The 21936-nt window shown below is 39.8% G+C and overlaps 2 protein-coding genes across 6 annotated transcripts; one reads left to right on the forward strand and one right to left on the reverse strand.

Annotated features, from left to right (window-relative positions):
* Positions 1 to 2853: 2853 nt before the first annotated feature.
* SLC2A8 (solute carrier family 2 member 8) lies at positions 2854 to 10435 on the reverse strand. 4 transcript variants are annotated; one of them, XM_068414003.1, is made up of 10 exons: positions 10171 to 10435; positions 9787 to 9946; positions 8856 to 9062; positions 7008 to 7107; positions 6652 to 6863; positions 5868 to 6011; positions 5168 to 5276; positions 4253 to 4426; positions 3553 to 3698; positions 2854 to 3388 (listed from the first exon to the last, which is right to left on the reverse strand). In XM_068414003.1, exons 1-10 carry the CDS (start codon positions 10236 to 10238, stop codon positions 3251 to 3253), a joined length of 1458 nt encoding a protein of 485 aa, XP_068270104.1. In that variant the 5' UTR covers positions 10239 to 10435; the 3' UTR covers positions 2854 to 3250. The 4 variants fall into 4 exon arrangements, with proteins under 4 accessions (XP_068270104.1, XP_068270107.1, XP_068270106.1 ...); XM_068414006.1 differs by lacking the exon at positions 10171 to 10435 and adding an exon at positions 9253 to 9290 and having other exon boundaries at positions 9787 to 9835; XM_068414005.1 differs by lacking the exon at positions 10171 to 10435 and having other exon boundaries at positions 8856 to 9058; positions 9787 to 9861.
* A 114-nt stretch (positions 10436 to 10549) lies between these two features.
* Positions 10550 to 20922, forward strand: FBXW2 (F-box and WD repeat domain containing 2). 2 transcript variants are annotated; one of them, XM_068414119.1, is made up of 7 exons: positions 10550 to 10813; positions 12824 to 13333; positions 15245 to 15439; positions 16231 to 16364; positions 16988 to 17074; positions 17718 to 17887; positions 19384 to 20922. In XM_068414119.1, the coding sequence occupies exons 2-7, from the start codon at positions 12844 to 12846 to the stop codon at positions 19670 to 19672; spliced, it is 1365 nt and encodes a 454-aa protein (XP_068270220.1). In that variant the 5' UTR covers positions 10550 to 10813; positions 12824 to 12843; the 3' UTR covers positions 19673 to 20922. The 2 variants fall into 2 exon arrangements, with proteins under 2 accessions (XP_068270220.1, XP_068270221.1); XM_068414120.1 differs by having other exon boundaries at positions 10553 to 10813; positions 12916 to 13333.
* Positions 20923 to 21936: the final 1014 nt, after the last annotated feature.

Raw genomic sequence — 21936 nt, forward strand, 5'->3', positions numbered from 1 at the left:
CCTCTTCACCAGCATGCGTAATGATGCATGGAATCACAGAATAGTTGAGGTTGGAAGGGACCACTGCAGATCATCTAGTCCAGTACCCACACCCACGCACCTCCATTAAAAACAGCATCAGTGTCAGGTTGTTCGGTGCCATGGTGTTGCATTTTTGAGTCTGTTCAAAATGGAGATGCAACATCAGCTTTGTCCTGCATTTGCGTTAGAGCATGCATATAAACCATCACCACAGCTTTGAAGTGTGACTAGGACTCAGGAGCCCTGAGACACACGAGCTAAGTTAATTCTTTTACACGCACATAATATGCAGCTCTTAAGGCTGAGGCTTTGATGAGCCCTCCCCAAGGTCCATACAGTTTGGGCTTTAGGAACTGCTGCAGACAGTCATTTTTGTCCACCTCTTTCTTCTAGTGGCAATGCAGTACACATACATTTTATAAATGTTTGAAAGTAAGAAAACGCTTACTTCTAAGGAGAGATAAAGACCCACATGCAATTTGAAAGGGCTAGGTGCTATTCGTGGTAGCAAGAGAGCTGGGCTGTAGGTTGAATGGATGTATGGATATGTTCAGTTTCCTGGTTTGCAAGGAACAAGTAGCGCTTGTTCTGATTACAATGCTTTCTTGGGCTGGGCCTGGGCTGGGCTGGGTTTTTGTTTTGATTTGGTTGGTTTGGTTTCTTGGGGGGTGGGGTTGTGGGGTGGTTTTTGCTTAGGCTTTTTTGTTGTTGTTGTTTGGTGTTTTTTTGCAACGCATAACATACAGGATGCAAGTGGCACCCAGAATGAGTAGCAGGCTTGCTGTCTGCCCTCATGTGACTATTTTTATACATGTGCAAGCATTTGTAATTGATTAGTAGATTCAAATTAAAATATGGTGGTGGGTATTGGATTTATTTATTTATTTTTTTTTTTAGTACTAGGCCAGTCAACTGAATAAGTAAACCGTTCTTAACAGAGCAGGGGACAGGTAGCACCCACGTGAAGTGTAACACTATTACATAACCAGTTACATATGGTCAAGGTTGCTGCTTCTGACATTTACTTTTTGCTATTCTATGTGTATTTGACCAAACCACAGGTTCAAGCTCATGCATGTTTTCCTAAAGGTGTGGATCTATAACAGGCTTGCAGATGCAGCAGCTTTCCCAGAGCTGTTGGCTGTCTGCATTTGAGATAGATAATCCTTTTGGTTTGGATTTGGTTTTTAATATATAAATATATACATATGTATGTGTGTGTGTATATATATATATATATATGTGTGTGTGTATATTTGTAATTTCTACCACAGGTTTTAAGGGATTAGAAGTCCTAAGCCTATACAGGAATCTAAAGTAATGTGATCTTACGGGGCAGATGAATCCCATCTGCAAATGATAAAGTATTTCAGAATCATTTTTGTTGCCTTCTGTGTATGAAAATGAGTACCATACTATTGCTATTAGTAACAATTTCATGTCATGGTTCATATGCACAGTGCTTGCTGATTCTGTTAAAGCGGTATTTTCTCAGATAAGCTTAGCCTGATTTTTGTGGACAAATAAATTATACCCTGAGAACCTAGTATTAACAACACGGGAAAGCTCACATGACAATATGCAGCAAACATCTGTACTTGCATGCAGGTTAGAAAGTATTTTTACTCTTACTAGCTGAGCACAGCAACTTCACCGGCCTATATCCTGCCTAGCTGCTTCACTTTGTTGCTGACCTGCAAATGACTGACTCCTGTTTGCTACTGGAAATCATAATATATTATCATATGATTTGAAGAGAAAATTTAAGATATTATTTTCTGCATATTTATTTATAGCTCAATTAGGTATTTATCTGGATGAATGGAAGATGTTATGTCTCTAAAGGTTTATGCAAAAAGTGTTACCAACCTGGAATGTCGGTTTTAAGTAAGTCTTTGAATGTTAGCAGACTGCTTTGTAATTTAGTAATTGCATATTGTTAAGACTGTTGCTACGTTTGTGATCAAAAACTCTTTATCTACCACTTGTCTTAAATGCTGATGTATTACCATTGTTTTTAATGTCATGTGATAGTGTGTATGGTTTGTGTTTTAGATGTGACATCCAAATAGAAACAGTCCTATCACAGCTGCAACTGTTTTAAGTGCCATTTATCACCTTTGTGAAGGAGTAACAGATGATTTATTCCTTCCTATGTAATAAACCATAAATCTGACCTCACTTCTTTCTTTCACACATGCAGAAGTAATGGCTTTTCCAAATTTGGTTCATCAAACAAGAAATTAAAAAGATGGGAGGTAGTACACTATTGCAGACAGCTCTGGATTACTGTTTCCATTTGAGTTCTCTAAAAATTTTGTTTCACAGATGTCATTCATTTAAGTGCTATATGATACCTGTGAGATTGGTGTTTGTGTCTTAAGCATTACCCATCTTTGACAAGAACTATAATCCAGCATTGGTTTGTGTTTCTAGGCATCTTTTAGCCTTTCAGAGACCTGCTCCAGACAGTTTTTCTCCTTTTCTGGCTAAGAGTATATTCTTACTGTCTCCAAGACCTTGTAACTCCTTTTGAAAAAGCAATGCTCTTTCCTGAAGTCTAAAATACATTCTCCTAAGAGCTACAACCCTTCTTGTGATTTAAATGCATTCCTAGCCAACTTGACAGCAACAGGAAAAATAATGCCAACTTAATACTAACACCCATGAAAGGCAAGCATTCATCTCCAGTTGGGACCAAGACTTATTCCATGGTCATCCATCCCAGAAATAGTAGCAGCAACACAAACGTAAAGTACTGCAGTCTGAAATTAATATTAGCCAGGCTACTTCATTCATTTCTTCAATGTAACGTGTGCCATAAGGGAATGGTAAAGCAGAGCAAGGAAATTTTATTTATTTATTTCCAAAATTAGATCTTAATTTACATCTTAGAAAAAAGATACTGGCCAATACCGTTAACATTCTTACTTGGCCACTGTAGTCAGGCTGCATCAGGTGAAAAGAACACAGGAACTGAAGAAAAAAGAGTATGTCCAAGACCCACACAAGGGAGATTTACTAGAGGGAGTATGCAGAAGTGTATGCAGATCCCAGTAGATTTTTTTTTTTTTTTTTAAGAAAACAGAATTCAGATTTTACAAAAATCATTAAAACGATTTGATAGCAAGTTTAGTAACTGAGATGTCTGCCACGTGATAGTTAGTTTCAACCACAGCACCATAAGTCATGGTGCGAAGGTTTCATATCAACATAAAAAGCCTTAGGCTTAAGATCTTCTGAAGTAGGCCTCAATTTGTTCCAGTGTCTGTCCTTTTGTTTCAGGAACATAAAAAGCTGTAAAAGTTACATTGAGGCAGCAGAAGGCAGAGAAGAGCCAGAACGTGCCATAGGATGTTAAGAAGCCCTGAGGAAGGGGAAACAACAAAAAAACCACATTATTACTGCTCACTACTGTACAACTACAGTTCTGTATTGCCAGAGAAGACTGTGGCTCAAGGCTCTCTCAGGCATACCTTTAATAAATTTCCCTATGAAAAGAAACTTGAGATTGTAATTTACAATGCTTACTATAAAATCATGAAATTCTTTGGTTACCAAGAAGGCCATAACCCAGTTTGTTAACACACAAGCACCACTCGATATGCCTCTAGCTTTAAGTGGGAAGATTTCAGATATCACCAGCCATGGAACAGGACCCCAGCCAAGAGCAAAACCTGCAATTACAAACAGAAGAGAATAAATGCAAGTACATATTAAAGGGAAGACTGAATGATGCCCAAGTTAGTCAAGGAATGGGGGTGTGCAGTTTTCGCTCTAGGTTCTTAGATGATTCCAGTAAAACAGTACCTCTACCAGAAGGAAAGAGAGTAAGTTCTTTGTCATGCTGCCCTAAAATGCTAATGCATTTTGCATCAAAGTAATTAGAATAATATTCTTAAGAAGCAGAACTTCTTGCCACGAAGTCTCTGAAGTGATAAGCTTAAAAACTGACCTTGTTTCTAACTGCTGCTGCCTTGTACCATCACAGAATTCAGTGTGGCTCAGACACTAACAAAGTCTGTTTTTTCCATTAACGACTGCAAAGCAGTTTAACCTCAGCAATTACTATTAGCACAAGGAGGTATACTTTGCATTATACACTGAAAAGGTCTGTCAAAGACATAACTCATTTCCATTCATCAATAACGTGACAAAATGGAACAAAATTGTCACATTCATCAGAAAGTTTGAGTTGTGTAGTGGCTACTTGGAAGCCTGTTCCACTTACCAGCAACAAACAGCCCTAGGCTCACTACTGCAAGCCAGGATATGCCGCTTTCTGTTCCTGAGGATGCTGAATTTAGAGTGAACCATACAACAGGATTTGATGAGTTGTTTTGATTTGGAAGGACCATTTTAAAGTAAAGCCCAAACAATGCAGTACTGAGAGCCATGATTATCCCTGAAAAGTAAGCAATAACCAAGTTGTCACTGGTTGCCACTTGGGTATTCCTCTGAGAGACAGAATATAGTTGGTCAGCCAAATACAAGATATGCTGGCCTTCACAGAAGTGTTTCTTAAAAGATACTGTTCTTGGAAATAAACACTGACCTTGACAGGAGTGAAAGATGCTAGACAAGCATTCTAAACACTAGCCAAACAATACAGTCTTGACAGCAGTCATTACTACTGACTGTGCAGCACAGCAACTCTATCGAACAGAATTAGTTCTCTTTAGCACATTTACTTGTAAAGTTAAAATTTTTAACTATAGTCTTGTATAACTAACCACCACAATGCGCCATGAAAGTAGCAGCAGCCACGGACAAAAATACTTTGAAATAGCATTTGTTGACAACTTGCGTATGAGAATGTATCATGACATTGAATCTTATTAAGCAGAAAAATTATGACAGTAAGAACTGTCTCAGTGACATAGCTATTTCAAAATAAAAACTGGCCTCGTAAAAAGACAAAAAGATAGCCATGTGTAGTTTCAAGGGGTTCCACCTACAATGCATATGTAACATGATAGTTTCCTCTTATGAGTTTAAGTCTATAGTTATACCAAATTATAAATATAAAGCAAACCACTTAAAAATGCATAAATTGCAATACTTAATTCTCCCAACAGTTAAGACACTTTTTGGTACTACCTATAGTAATTTTTCTTACTGAACAAAATTCAGTAAGATGTTTTACCAGATATGTAAAGCAGCACTTTTCGTCCAGTTTTATCTATGATAAGTGCAGCCACAGCAGTGAAACATACTTGTATGGAACCCACAACAACAGAAGCCATCCTGCTGTCCTGAAATAAAGTAAGAGAGAGGGAGAATTTGCTCTTTCAGGCTGATATGAGGGTCACTTATCAAGCATTACAAATGCATTTGTTTCTTGAATCTGAAAGAAGACTAACTATGCCACAGAAAGTAATGGTGGGGGGAAACAAGAAGGGAGGAGAAAAATAAATTAAAAAAAAAACATCACCAATGAACAAATTAACACAACATACTGGTCTCTTAATAAACTTTAAAATAAGCCACAACTACTCCCCAGAGTTTCACTTTCTCTGAAACATTGTATTTGCACTCTAATAAAAAAAAAGTCTATATAGGAAGATTACTATAATAGGAATTTCTATCACTATCAAAGTTTCAGACAAGCAAAGCACAACATACTTCCCCCCGAAAAAGAACCAGAACATTCAGCTATGCCAAAGTAACACAGTCAAGAGGGTATCTAGAATCCAAACCAAAAAAGCCTGCTAAAACCCAAACCCTGTTATTTATGACACAGGCAGGAGCATTATCAAGTCAGTTTGTTATGTGTTTTAGACTTATTATAGCACTAAGTTGAAACTATTCTAGACATCTGTCAGTTTGAAACACACCCCAATTACCTTGAAGTTTGCATCTTCAAAGATAGTTTCTGCATAAAACATAACTGCATTAATGCCTGTTACTTGCTGGAAGAACATTAGAGCCACACCAATAAGAAGTGGCCTGTAGATTGAGGGGTTCTTAAATTCAGAGAGATTCAGTCCCTGTTAAAAAGATTAAGCAACAATTTGGTGAAAAATTACATCTTTTAAATCAAAGAACGAAACCACCAGCAACAAAAAACCTCCTCAGAACATTTCAATCTGCTCAAACTCAGTAAGTTTCCCACACTGCCTTCAGCAAAACTAAGTGCCTTACAGTAAAAATGTTTACATTTCAAGTATCTGAGAACTCCAGAAAAGCATTCTTCCCCTTCTCTCAGGTTCTAGAGACAGAAATTAACAGTACTTTGTAGGGAAATTAACATGAATGAACCCACGGTTTGCAGAAACCGAACTTCAATGATTAGACCTGCCTATTTCAGCATACATCTCACAAGAAGCTAAATGATGATTTAGAGACACAAGAGAAAATGCACTCATCCAACACAATAGGCAGTTAGTGTTACAAGTGTTGAAGAATCCTACAGAATTGCTAAATAAAGCAAAAAACTAGATAGCTGTCATATAATTAACAATGTCACTTGCTTCTTGAGTATCGTTTTACGAGGGAACAGGTATGGACTACCATTTGTAGAAAAGACTATTAACTAAGCTTTGGTAAAATCCTTTTAATTACACTATATGCTTTCAGATGTTATCTCCATACAAAAAGTTTTTTAAGAGTAAATCAGATTCTCATCACCTCCTCCTGAACACTAGCTTCAATCTGCCTACATTCCCATTCATGGTCCACATGTGGTCCCCGCAGAAAGCGCAAAGCAGCTATGGCTTCTGAGCGTTTGTTCTGATTCAGCAGAAATCTTGGCGTTTCAGGCATGAAGGACATGAACAATAGCATTACGCAGGATGGAAAAGAACACAACACTGCGAGCCAGCGCCATTTTAGTGTTATTCCTGGGTAACAAAAAGGAAAGAAAGAGGACTATGAACACCAATTAGTTGTACAAACACATTAACATTTGCTTTCAATTCTTCTGTGTAATTCTTTCATTACATGTACTAATTCTTTTTTGTAACCTAGAGCCCTAACCCCAATACCTGCAACATAGGCTCCCAGTATGCCAGTCACCACCATCAACTGAACACAAGAGCCAAGCATACCACGGACTTTAGGATGAGACACTTCAGATATATACACCTAAAACATAGGGAGACAACATCTAATAATTACTTCTATCCAATTTTGGATCAAGGACTTGATAAGTAATTCATTTCTGAAAAAACACAGATATATTTCCTAGTAACTGCCCTCCTTGAAAAAAGCCTCAATAAAATGGAGTGAGTAGAAAAGCACCATCTCAAAAACGTATACTGGCATTATCAAAAACCCTGGAAAAAAGGGAGGGCCTAAGCCAGAAGAATGTTGATGCAGTATCAGTATGCCAAAGGTGAATAAACCTGCATTAGTAAGAGCTTCTTTTGTTAACCATATTCAACAAGGAACGCATCATCACAAAGCAGTCTAGAGCTTGGATCAGTCTGCATAAACACGTAGCCCAAACCACATATAAAACCTGGCAATGAAAGTTTTAAATTTTTAATTCAACGTAAAGAGTGCAAATTATTTCATCCTCCATGAAGTTCAAAATTGACAGCTCATCTTAACACAGACTATATGAACAGCATCACACTTCATCCAATATTTGGGATCAATTTAAGCTTTTCAGCTATTTTTTTAATATATTGACCCCAAGTCAACAGCTACAGTTTAGCTGTACACACAAAAAAGAAATCCCTCACATTTATAAGTACAATTCTTTCTCGCGTCACAGTTCTTACTTTTTTCAAGAAATCCTTATTTCAAGAATAATTTAGAGCTACAAAAACTTGGTATTACATATGACACTCTCCTCCCTCATCACTGCAGTCACATAGATCTTTTACTGTTGGCTGTGGGTTAAGGCCTTTACATATGGGAACTTCGAGCTCAGCTGCATGAAACACAGAGAAAGTAGTCATTTGTAAACCAGACAGAATTCCACCAAACACACTGACTCAACAGATTAAGCAACCAAGCTTCCAACAACAAAGTTGCATAAGATTATCATTTAGACTCTACCATCCTGAATCTTTTTCAGATTTTACTTTTATAACCATCTAGATAGATTGATAAAGAATTTATTCCATATTTCATTACAAGCACTTCTTATCCTTTGATTTTCAGTTTGCATCTCACTTCAAAAGCTAAAATGCTGGAACCACCAGAAAAGAAACAAACTGGAATTCCAGATGGTTTATTTCACACTACTACCTACTAGATCCAAAAGGTCAAATAATACCAAAGACAGACAACAATAGAATGAATTACCTCCATTTCCCTACTGCACATATATTCCTGAATGCATGGGAAAAGTTAATATTCGGAAGATAACAGTTAAATGGAATCAGAAGGCACCACTTGGCATTACTCCAGGATGAGTAACCAGCCATAGTTTATTTGCAGAACTAAGAAGTTTGGTGACATATAAAACTATTAGAAGCAGTTGGTAACGGGGCAAAAAAAACCATTCCCCCTAATGTTATATATGAGGAATTTGAAGACATAAATATTACTAGACTATAGTAGAACATAAATAGAAGCAATCAAATAAAAGACTAATAATCTGAAAGATCACATCACTGTATCAGGAATGCATAGTACAGAAGTGCCACTAGAAGAAACAAAATCTCTTTTATTTATATTTTCTTCATGATTAAAAACAAGCAAAATATTATTCTATAAAAATCAGTTTCTTCTAAATCCACAAACTATTTTGGCTACAGTTATTCAGTTATTTAATCCAAGCCACCTATAATACTGCTATAGAAAATGAAACAAAAAGCCCACAAACAAACAAAAAAGCAGCCACACATGCACACACACACACAGAAAAACTTCTTACTTACCGGAACAACAAGTGAAGTGATTCCACTGGCTAAGCCTGCCAGCATTCGCCCAAAATAAAGCATCCAAACATTCTGAGCAGATATAATAACTATATATCCAAAAACATATGGTACTGAGCACAGCATTAGACTCAGCTTTCTCCCAGCTTTATCCACAAGATAGCCTCCCAGTATTCCTCCAGCAGCAGCTCCTAATGTTACTACTGACTTCAAAAAACAGGTAAAAAAAAATTTATTATACATAGATATAAATAAATATAAAAATAAATGACAGCAATTTCTTTTAAAGTCTTGAAAAGTAACTAGCAGCTTCTAAGTGCAAGAGTATGCAGGTGTTTTGAAAATCAAAATAAACATTAACTTCTTAATCAAAACATAATCAAGAAGCTCTACTTACCACAACTGAACAGCAAGTAATTTTCGTATTACAAAGATCTTTCAATAAAGAAAAAAAAAAAGAAGCAGTAACTGTTTCTTAATCTGTCTACAAAGCCATCCATTCACAAACTGGCCTTTCAAACTGTTTAAAAGCCCTGAAGGATTTGTTACCGAAGTCCAGCCTATATTCACAAAGCAAATATTCCCCATGTTGATGGATTGCACTAATTTATTAAAAAGTTTGTTTTCTGCAGTCCCTTAACAGGCTCAGTTGAGAAACATGGGAACAGTTAGAAGACAGCACCAAAAATAGGTTCAAATAATAGGGGCATTTATTAATATATGCTGAGAGTTATCAGAGCATAACAGCACTGTTACTCAGGAAAAATTTGAATCAATCAATGAGTTTAGAAAAAACCCTGGATTTCATTATTAAGATCTGCATTCACCCTCGTTCTTAAGGGGAGTAAGACCCTATCACATAAGCAGCATCTTCTTGACCTATACTTTAAAGTGAAATCACAAAATGGCAATGCATCGTACCGAGACCTACCCCAAACCACGAGGCTTGATTGCTGTCCAGTCTTAATTTGGGATCGCTGATTTTCCTCAACTCTGGAATAACAGGTGAGCTATAGCCTAGCACGAAGCCAAAGCTGAGCGGTCCCAGGACAGCCGCGAACGTGGCCAGGTACAGCTTCTTGTTCCGCACTCTGAGGCAGAGAAGGCCGCTAAGGATCACGCCGCCCGCACCTCGCGCGTCCGGCCCCGGCTCCGGCCCCTTACCAGGGCCGGTGATGCTCGGGCGGGCCTGGCAGCGGGCTCGGCCCAGAGCTCGCCTCGGCCGTTCCCCGCTATCGGCCGCGGCCGAGCACCGGGGCAGTCAGCGCCGTCCCTGAGCCCGCCGGAAGCGGCGGGTCGCGGCGCCCGCGCTCACCTCGCGTAAGGGTCCGAAGTGGGGTAACCCAGCAGGTAGCGAGACTCCTCCGCAGCCATGCCCCGCATGGAGGGCGCGCCTCAGCGCCGGCAGCCCCGCGCACCTCCCCGCGGGCAGCCGCTGCGAGACGCGTGCCCGGCCGCGGCCTCTGACCAGGCCGTGCGGGCAGCGGTGGCGGGGCAGGACAGGGCAGGGGGGACAGGGCAGGCCCGGCCTGGCCCGGCCCGGCCCTCGACCGCGGCGCTCCAAGAGTCCCGTCCAGACGGAAACGGCTCGAGTGTGGCAGCGGGGACTGATGACGTCAGGGGTGCGCCGGAAGCCGCCTGGCTACGGAGCGCAGCGGGGTCCGGGGAGCGCGTTGCCTCCGGGTGCCGGCCGGTTCGCCCGGCGCAGGGCCCGCGGCGCGGGGCTCGCCCCGCCCCTCCCGCGCCGGGCGTGGCTGAGGCGCCCGGTCCCGTCCGAGGGCGACTTCCCGCCGTGGGGGCCCGCAGGTTGCGTTGCGGGCCGCGGAAGCGCGGGGAGCCCGTCCTGCTGCGGGGGCGATGGCCGCGGGGCAGCCCCAGCCCACGCCGGGCTCCGGGGCGCCGCGCGAGCCGTGGCGGCTGCCTGCCGAAGGACGCTCCGCGCCGGGCCGCTACCTGAGGTGAGCGCCGCGGCGCACGGGACTGGGGCGAGCGGCGCCGGCAGCGCCCCATCTTCGCCGTGCTCTTTGCGTGGGAGGGGCGGACGGGCGGGCCGGGCTCTCCGGTGAACGCCCAGAAACAGCCTTGTGCACGTAGCTCTGAGCACCGGTTTCGGGCCTCTCAGCAGCCCTTGCTTTCGGTAATTAGCTTCGTGTATTGAACACAACAAACACCTTAGAGCTCACCTCCTTTTTATTCATAGGGAGCCTGTTAGAAATTTTTGTTTGTTTTAAAGCAAACAGATGCCTGTTAGAACATCAAATACATTCTCTGCCATATGTGCTGAGGAAAGCTGGTAAGTGCTGTCAGCAGTAAAAGTTACTGTATGAACTTGTGACGTGATAGGAACACCTGTTTCTGCACATTTGAGACCCAGTTCTTGGGTATGTTCTTGTGTTTTTATCAACAATTGCATGCCACGTTGTGTGAGCCGACACAGGCGGGACGCAGGAACAGCCACAAGAGCACGGATAAAATGCAAAGAGCAAATTTATTCCCGTTACCTCGCAAACCGGGGGATCTCCAAAGCAGCACCCGGGGCAAAGGCACGCAAGCGGGGACGCAGGCACCGTGGAGCTCGGTTCCTGCTAGACAGAGAGTGAGAGATTCCGGGCCTGCTGCCTTCGCCTGTATATAAAGGATTTCTAGCAGGCGGTAGTTTTCCACTGTGCTTTGATGTTTCTCACAGCAGGGCAGGAATCTCAGGCATGAACAATTAGGTGCCCCTGAGTCTTATCACAGACCTGTGTTATCTGAATGCAGATGCTCTACTTGTCCAGCACACACGACTGAACAACAGTTACTAGTATGATGTACGTGTTTTTCGGCACCCCAGGTGCAAGTCACTTGAGTGTATTTACAATCCTCCTCGCCAATCTTCCGTTATATTCCCACACACGTGCAGCCTTTCAGAGTGAAGACTGTACTTTTCTGTACTACTATGCCATGTTAAGAGGTGTACTCTTAAGATCTTATGCCATGAAGGTAAAATGTCTGTATAGAAATAAATACGTTATTGATTCCCACTCAGATTCCTCAATTCTTTGGGTTTGGGAGCTTCTATGAATTAAATTGAGCCAGTTATCTAATTAATGGAATTAGATCTTCCAGAGGAAATAAATAATTATGTTTTTTTAACTGTTTGCCCAGTGTTTATCTTGTTAATCACTTGTCCAAGCTTATTGTAGGAACTTGAGATGCCACAGGATAGTATAAATGCATACAGATCATGTACTTCAGGAGGTAGTATTTCAAACCTTCAGTTTCGTAGTTAATTCTTTTCACTGGAAATAAACTGAGAAAAGAGGGGAAAAAACCCAGGAATTTAAAAAAAAAAAAAGTGTTTATGTCAAAGCAGTGCAAACATGTCAAAACTGATACTAGACCAGCACAATCTACAGTCTTTACAGGAGCAAAATAGAAAGATGGCTAACATGTCCTTCAAAACAGTTTTTCAGACATCTCTCTGTATCTTCTTTTTAAAAAACTACAGTTACCTGCTTTGTGTTTAAAACAGTTCAGGACAAAGGTATGAATAAGTTCTGTCAGTAACTAGCTTATCACTCTGCTTACATGCTTTGGTTTCTTCCCTTCATCGATATAATCCATGAGTAAACTGTAAGACAGTGTTTATTTGCTATAATAGGTTTAAAACTTAAAACTAACCCTTACCTTATTGGATTCAGAAGTTGAAAGTGTTAACCTGGAACAAGAAAGATGTTAACATTCGTAATGAATGTTAACATTGACTAGCTCCATACAGTTCACTCCTAAGTCTGATGTGGGACAAATGATAGTTCAAAGTGCATTGCAAATGCTTAGTCCTAACATAATGAATATTTAAAAATTAGTTGCGTCACTTCAGTCCATGTGTTAACATGCCATTTGGAATACTGATAGACCAGTAATAAAGATGTGATGCTTACCTTGTTTTCTGAGCGGAACTAATACAGTATTTTGATGTATCACAGGTAAATTTTTCCATAACCTTATGGAGAAAAAGGACTTTGAAGCATGGCTTGATAACATTTCTATTACATTTCTTTCTCTGACGGACTTGCAGAAAAATGAAACTCTGGATCACCTGATTAGCTTGAGTGGAGCAGTCCAGCTCAGGCACCTCTCCAATAATCTAGAGATTCTCCTCAAGAGGGACTTCCTCAAACTTCTTCCATTGGAACTTAGTTTTTATCTGTTAAAATGGCTTGATCCTCAGACGTTACTCACATGTTGCCTCGTCTCTAAGCAGTGGAATAAGGTTATAAGTGCCTGTACAGAGGTGTGGCAGACTGCATGTAAGAATTTGGGTTGGCAAATAGATGACTCTGTTCAGGATCCTCTACACTGGAAGAAGGTTTACCTAAAGGCTATTTTAAGGATGAAGCAACTGAAGGACCACGAAGCCTTTGAGACATCCTCTTTAATTGGACACAGTGCCAGAGTATATGCACTTTACTATAAAGATGGACTTCTGTGTACAGGTAGGAAGGACAGAAAACTTAAGTCTTACACTTCTTTGTTGTCTCCCCCCGACCCTCCATATGGCTAATGACAATTTGCTTTTCCTTTACCAGACAGATTATTTTCGTAGTGCTAACGCAGTTTAAGATGATTCAAAATTACTTTCTGTTTTTCAATTTCTGAAACACCTGGCACACTAATAAACTCACTAGTCACTTTAATAGGAAAAGAAGGAGACCAATTTCTTTGATGGTTAAAAAAACAGTAACAGCAGGTATCGTGCTTCAGATTAGTAAGCCCATTTGAGAAGTACAGATATGTTAGTTATGCTCTTAGAGGATAACTTCCAGTTAAAGGGACCTTGTTTGGGCTATGTGAGGACTGCAGTCTCCCAAGGTGTGGCAGGAAAAGTCTGTCTTCTTCCTTGAAACAAGACAATTTCTCTGATACAGTCTGTAAGCACTTTCAGTTCTTAACATAAGTGCTTGTACGAAGACCTGTAAACTAGATTTAACCTTGCTACTTGTCTGACTTGCACATTGTAATGATAATTTCAGCTTCCTCCCTGAAGACTGCAGACTTCAAGATTTCAGTTTGAACTTAAAAATACAGGTAGAACAAATATGAAACCTTAATTATGAAAGAATAGTAACAAAGTTAACAATGAACTGCTGTCAGAGCATATTCCAAGGAGTTCCAAATCACTTGAGATGACAGCACTATAGAATAAGTTGGGAACACTCGCTAAGTACTCCCACATTTGTTGGTATGTTAAGATGGTTACTAGAAAACAGCAACTAGACTCTAGCCAGTCTTGTACTTCCCTACTCAGCAGGGAATGTAAATACACAGGAAGCAGCATTGTCCAAACTTTCTGAAAAGTGCACACTTTTGTGCTGAAACCACCAGGAGAAACAACAGGTGTAGGAGTCCAGGGTTTTATTCTGATCCCAAAAAAAAAAAAAAAAAAAAAAAAAAAAGAAACTTTAGGAAGAGAAAGGAAACTGTCAGGTGATGGGGCCTGGTGTTCATCTGCTGTCTTTCAAAATTCGGTGGACTCCTTTCCTATCTGAAACAAACTAAAGCTTGCAGTATAGTCAGTGGCTCTGCAAACCTGAGAGTGACCTATCATGTGAAACTTCCATGCGTCTGTTTCAGTAGACACTGTCAATTAGAGGCAGTGCTGGAATCTATGGAAGGTGCTAAAAGGGTATGAGGAAACTGGAGGGCCAGACATGTAGTAGCTTAATGAAAATGAAAACAAGAGGCTTTGCTGTAGTGCTGAGACTTAAAACTAGGGCATATTCCCCATTCAGGCAGCTTGAAAGTACTATTTAATGAGAAAAAGATCAACAAGGGGAAATGCAAAGCCCGGCACCTGAGGAGGAACAACTCGATGGCATCAGTACATGCTGGGGGCCACCCAGCTGGAAGGCAGCTTGGCAGAAAAGGACCTGGGGGTCCTGGTGGACACGCAAGTTAAATATGGGCCACCAACATGCTCTTGCTTTAAAGAAGGCTAACGGTATCCTGGGCTGCTTTAGGAGGAATGTTGCCAGTAGGTTGAGGGAGGTGCTCCTTCCCCTCCACTCAGCACTGGTGAGGCCACACCTAGAGTACTGTGTCCAGTTCTAGGCTCCTCAGTACTAGAGAGACATGGACACACTGAAGAGTCCAATCAAGGGCCATGAAGATGGTGAAGGGACTGGAGCATCTCTCATACGAAGAAAGGCTGAGAAAGCTGGGACTTTTTATCCTAAAGAAGAGAGGGCTCAGGGAGCATCTTATCAATGTACACAAATACCTGAAGTGAGGGTGCAAAGAAGATGGAGCCAGGCGCCTTTCAGTGGTGCCCAGTGACCAGACAAGAGGCAAAACTGGAAATATTATTTACTCTCTGCTTCCAATTACCCTGTTCTTTTATATTCCAGGATCAGATGACTTGTCTGCAAAACTGTGGGATGTAAGCACAGGTCAGTGCATATATGGTATCCAGACACACACTTGTGCTGCAGTGAAGTTTGATGAACAAAAGCTTGTAACGGGCTCTTTTGATAACACAGTAGCCTGTTGGGAATGGAGCTCTGGGGCAAAGACACAGCATTTTAGAGGACATACTGGTGCAGGTACGTTGAACTTTTCAATTTGTAATTTCACCAGTCAAGTAATATATGTCATCATCAAACAAATTACAATTTAAGTTAGCTCTTTGCACGATAGCTTTTTTTTTTTCAGGCCCTGTTCCAAGTCATCTTTTGGGGTAGGAGGGGGAAGTGGCCAGAACAGATCTAGATCTGTCTGCCCTTGAATAATGCCAAAGCTTAGCCATGTAGTGTTTTGCAGTTGCACAGAAATAATACTAAATGCCATGGTTATTTAGTACTTTCAAGTCTACCAAAAAGATGCAAACCCTAGGTAGCAGGGAGCACGTGGCAACAGCAGTTCTTTATATCCCCATACTAGAGATGGGCTTACAGCAAAGAGCACAATAGGACCTGGGAATCTGTATTTGCATTTCCCTCATAATTAACTTCTCTGTCCTCTACTGCAAAATATCCTCAGCTCAGCTGTAGGTGTGTTCCCCTGTGAGTTATGAGATTTATCAGATGTACTAATCCTACTGGAATTGAGTTAGTAGAGCTCTTAAAATAGAAACTAGCTTAAGTTACGCTTTGCCATAATCCAACCATAGAGGAACCACTGACGTACATACTCTTAATTTGGACAAAAATCAGTAATTTTGCAATGTAAGCTTAGGAATCCAGAGCAACAATTCATGTATACAATTCAAGAACAACAGTTAAAGCTGTAGTAGCATATGAATTTAGAGGCTATATGACATAGTTAGTGTCTCTCTCACAGAAAAACGCATGCATAGAGACTGGTATTCCTTAGTTAGTACCCTCTTTGCTTGTAGTTTTCAGTGTGGATTACAATGATGAACTTGATATTCTGGTCAGTGGCTCTGCAGACTTCACTGTGAAAGTATGGGCCTTATCAACAGGAACGTGCCTGAATACCCTTACTGGACACACAGAATGGGTCACTAAGGTAGGAATACTGATTTTTAATTAATCTTGCGAAACACTTGCTTGTAATAAATTTGTTATGTGTTCTAAATTTCTATTTCCTAATCCTAACCTTGCACCTAGGTGTAGAATCTGAAGAAAATCAGGAAATACTGCAAAATAACATTTCAGCAGAAAAAATACGTAAAGAAGCTATAATTAAATCTTTCAGTCCATTGAAGATATTTCTATTCCAAAGCAGCTGGAATAATACCAGGAATCGTGTTTGATTCAAAGACAATAAAAAGAATGGTTCTGAAAGAAAGCTACTTTAAAAATTATGTGGAAGAACGAATGATCTTGATAAACAAAAACTGAGCATGAAAAGTGTTCTGAAGTCAAGATACAGTATTTTTCTTCTGAGTATTTCAGAACTTGGAAGGTGGAGGGGTAATTCTAGAGGTGTAGATATGGTTGCTTACTAATACAGTAAGCTGTCACTAGTAGGAACAAGTGTAAACTGTAGTTTCCCTTCGGTTGCTAAAAGTAGTTGTATTGCCTTTATACAAGAGTACAGTATGCAGGTTGTCAATGAAGTGAAAAATGCAAATGAAAGTTTGGTTATTTGACAGTATCAACATAAATCATTACATCCTTCAATTACAGGTGGTTTTGCAGAAGTGCAAAGTTAAATCTCTTATGCATAGTCCTGGGGATTATATTCTTCTAAGTGCAGATAAGTATGAAATCAAGGTATGTACTGTATATCACACGTATATCATTTTGGTACCTAGGGAAATAAAATGCTTGAGTGCTTCACTGACATTTACAAATAATATAAGACTTTATTTTCTCCCATATTCCCTGCTCGTAAAGTTGTGTACCAGACATGCAACTCTTTGGAAGCTAACTTTTCAATGCTTTCCTTCATGTTTAGATTTAAATGATAGCTCTACATGAATGGTAACGCAAAAAATAAGTGCTTTCAGAGCATGCCTCCTGTGCTAACTTGACAGTGAAGCACTTACCTGCAAGTACTGTTACTGTTGGGGACTTTTGGGTTGGAGAGTGCTGTAAATACTGTGTGGCTGTGGAAGCCTGCAGAACTGAAATGTTGTTACATTTCTGTCCAATTGGATGGTTGACATTTTTTCTTTCTTTAAAGCACACATTTTCACTGGGATTTTTTTAGGCTAGAAACACCACATACTGCAACAATAATGTAAGACAAGTCACTTACGGAACTGATGTTATCTCCTAAAGGAGATAAGTATTTCTGAAGAAACACACACACACATTTACCCGATGCTTAAAAAGAGACTGTGAGGCTTGCTCTATTTGTGTAATGGTTTATAATGTGAATGTTTTATCGTCTTAAACTGTGTATTAATTGTAGATTTGGCCTATTGGAAGGGAAATAAACTGCAAGTGCTTAAAAACACTGTCTGTTTCTGAAGATCGCAGCATCTCCCTTCAGCCCAGACTGCACTTTGATGGTAAATACATAGTGTGCAGTTCAGCACTAGGATTATACCAGTGGGACTTTGCCAGCTATGATATTCTCAGGTAAATCTTTCAGTTTAAGACTTAGTCATCTTTAAATAAATAAGAAGTTGAACATATTAGTTTTAATAACTCACTTTACATGCAGGCCAAAAGAATCTTTGATAAAAATTCTGTAAACATCTTATTTTACACATATTGCCAGGTTTAATTCTAATTTATCATCTGTTAATATGAATCATCTGATTGCTGTTTTGGTTTCAGGACACAGGCTTAGCCCTCTTTCATATTTTCATGCCATATGCTGAAGAGTTTCAATATAGACTTAAATCAGACTGCAGTGCTGTAGTTGTGAATGTGAATGTAGTTGTGAATGACTAGAAGTTAATGTTGCCATTGAGACTGCTCTACAGAGAACCAGGCAGCCATTTCTGGGAGTCTTTTGATGGAGCAAGAAATTAAAGACTCATTTTACTTACAGCACTACTGATCTGTCATTCTTGATAGTGCTGTGGAATGATAGTGAAATCTATCAATCAGACTGCAGTAAGTGGTCAAACAGGATGGCATTCTGTTTCCATAAAAAGGACAAGGCTGTATCAGTTAGAAATGGTGGCATCAAAGATTGTAACTTACTAAAGAAAAACATTGCATTTTAGAACTGTTAGCAGACTCTCAATTGAAATGGCCCGAATATTTGTAGAGTGGAGTACCTACCATAGGAAGATCTACTCCAAAAGAAGTGCTTCTTACAGTAAGAATGACTGAGAAATTTCACCTCTCAGTTTACCCTCCCATCTTTCAAAAGAGAAAGATACTCTCTTACTGCTGAGAACAGATTTTTCATCTCCATACATTTTTGTGCCTCAGTTCTGTGCTTTATGTAATGCTATGATCAAATGCTCAATCAGTTGTGGAAAACTTTCTTCAATTTCTGTTCCCAAGTTTTATTTATTAAGGCAAAACTATCCTAAAGGTGCAGGGGAACTAACAAATACTTTTGTTTTCCCTAAGATGAAAATGCTTAACTTATGCTAAGCATCAGTAAAACAGCATTCTGTTAAGGACCAATCTTGAATGATTTATCTTATCTTCTTATCACAAGAAGGCATTTCTGTGTTTTATTTCCAGCTTTTAAAAGAGTGGTCAAAAGAATAAGAAGAGGTTTTACCTCTTAATGTAAAGATATTGAGGCATGAAATCCCTATGGAAATTTAGTGTAAAACACAAGTACATTTGGTCTTTTGTGTGTATCTGGAAACAAGACTTTTTTTCCCTTGTGCTGTGCAGAATCCCTTTCAAACCCTAACCTTTACTTATGTTCAGAAGGGTCTGTCCTGAATGCACAAAGCCAGAACTGAAACCACAGGCCTGACTGCAGCTAAGTGTTCCATTGCTTAATTTGAAAAAAATGGCATCTAGTTCTTTCTAAATCCTTTCCTTTCAGAATGATGAGTTTAGACACTTGTTTTCTATAGACACATAAGGATTTGTTTTAGTAATGCAGGTTCACGACTACATCATGACCGAGTTTCTAACAATGTTGTCTTGTCTTCCAGGGTTATCAAACCTCCTGACTTCTCAAATGTGTCCTTGCTGGGCTTTGGAGAGATATTTGCTCTACTGTTTGATAACAGATACCTGTATATAATGGACTTGAGGACAGAAAAACTGATAAGCCGCTGGCCTCTACCAGAGTATAGAAAGTCAAAGAGAGGCTCAAGCTTTTTGGCTGGTGAAATGTCTTGGTTAAACGGACTAAATGGCCAAAATGATATGGGCTTGGTTTTTGCCACCAGTATGCCAGACCATAGTATCCATTTGGTGTTATGGAAAGAACATGGCTGAAAAGCTCACATATGCAGAATCTTCAGGAGTATATGGACTATCAGCAGTGTGTCCATAAAATGAGACTTTGCATGAACCAAAGTTGCACACCTAATAGTATCATCGTGCAATGCACAATCATTTACTTTTATTTGGGCATTTGGGAGTGGGTTGTTTTGGACATAATGCAATACAGCATGCTAACAGTATTCACCACAAAATTTTGTCTGTACTCATGTGTAAGCATACCTGTTTGGACTCTGAAGCATAGCTCGTGATTTTTAAACCATTCAAATCCACCATCAGGTCTGAAATGAAGTAGTGCTTGACCTGACTTCTGACCTTATTTTTTGTTGTTGAAACGGAAGGTGAAGCTACTATTTTAGAACCATAGGCTTTTGTACATGTAACAGCAAATACTGGTTACAGTGCATGGCTGCTTAACTCAAATGAGAAGATAGCAGACTCTCTCTCTCCAGTATCATTCTATTCAAACTGTTTTTTCCTTATGATATCTTTAAATACTTAGCCTTTGAAATAGAAAAATCAAATAAGTCCTTTAACTAGGATCAGATGCTAACAATAATAATTTAAGTTCAGGAACATGTCAATATGAACTCTCCTCAGTGAGAATGAGCCAACTTTTCATCTATCTGATAAAGCCTGCCATCGCAATTAACCTTAAGAGAACCTCTGACAGTATTCATCATATTTGCTGATGGTAACTCAGAACAGCTTGATCAGTATTTTATAGTCCATATTTCCTATAGTTTGTGTGAGAACGTAATTTAGTTCACAGGTAGGTAGAAATATAATGAATGGGAAGATGATGTTCAGTCTCTACAGCTAGAGTGACTCTCTTACTTTAAATGATGTCTAGCAGCCATTCACTTTTTCCAAAAGTTGCAGTTAATATAATCGTGCACTTAAAGTAGTTGCTACATATAGATTTGGAAAGCAGGGGCAAATAACAGCGACAATGCCACATTTCGGGGGGGAAAATAACAGCGACAATACCACATTTCGGGGGGGGGGAGGGGGGAATATCAAAAGTCTGAAGAAAAGCATAGGAGTAGAAAAAGGTCTTTTGCTTTGATCGTCACAGGAGACCTGATGTACACGAGTTAACTATTGAGTAACAAATACCTATCCACATACTTTTGTGGTATTTGACATGTACTTAAAAGCTGTATCTATGACATCACATGCTTTAGAAACGCTTTAGGTTGGTTCCCCTCCTCCTTTACAATAAAATCTCCCCTTAATGTCTATTTACTTTTAATTTTTTTTTACACAACTTGAAAACAGGAGTTTTCATGAAGATTGACTCATGTCCTCTGAAAAGATAAAACTGCCTAGCATTACTATTGTTAGCAGGATTTTTTTTTCTTCCCAGTATCCAAGGAGACCTAATTTCATACTTAGTACTGAACGAAGGCCAAGATTCCCAAATGTATGCAATATGAATTACACCATTGGAAGGGGAGTTTTCATATGCAAGAATCAGTATTTGAGTGATGTGGTAGCAATAGCATGAAGTCACAGTGGAGCAGTGTCTCTTGAATACAAGGCTAGAGTCCTAAGTACTCGGGTTTTCCACCTTTATTCACACAAACTTTCTTTGAAAATGTATTTGTTGTCAAGGATTTTATCAATTGGAAGCCAAATGTACAGCTCTAAATTCAAACCATACTAACGGGGGCACGAATGATGATCTCTTAAAAGTTTTTGTTGTCACTCAAAAGTGAAGAAAACTTACATGAAACAGAAAGCTTTCAACAACTTGAAACACAGTTCTCTTCATTCTTAATGTGGCAGTAACTATACTGCGTATGATGTGTGCAGTAACTCAACTTACTCTACAGGAACCACGTGATGATGGGCCACCTATAAAACATTGCATGAGCTTTGAAAGATTACTTCACAGCAGAATTTTAGACAGGAACATGCCAGAAATATCCTTGTACCCATATCGGTGAAATATGGAGTGAATATTTGGACTGCAAGATGAATGGAAAATGCGCTGGCCTGCCAAGCTCAAAGAGTGGTCACCAGCGATGATACAAAAAAAAAAAATCTAACTGGTAAGCAGTTAATAGAAGTGTTCTTCAGGGGCTAGAACTGGTTAACTACTTTATTAGTGACCTTTATGATACAGAGTCCACTCCGCAAGTTTGCAACAATACTGATTTGGAGGGGAAGGGGAAACCCCACAGGAAGGGGAAGCAGTCAATATGCAAGAGAACAGGAATGCTATTCTGAGGTCCTCAACAAACTGGACAAGT

This window comes from Nyctibius grandis, chromosome 16 (assembly GCF_013368605.1).
Source record: "Nyctibius grandis isolate bNycGra1 chromosome 16, bNycGra1.pri, whole genome shotgun sequence".
Taxonomy (NCBI): domain Eukaryota; kingdom Metazoa; phylum Chordata; class Aves; order Nyctibiiformes; family Nyctibiidae; genus Nyctibius; species Nyctibius grandis.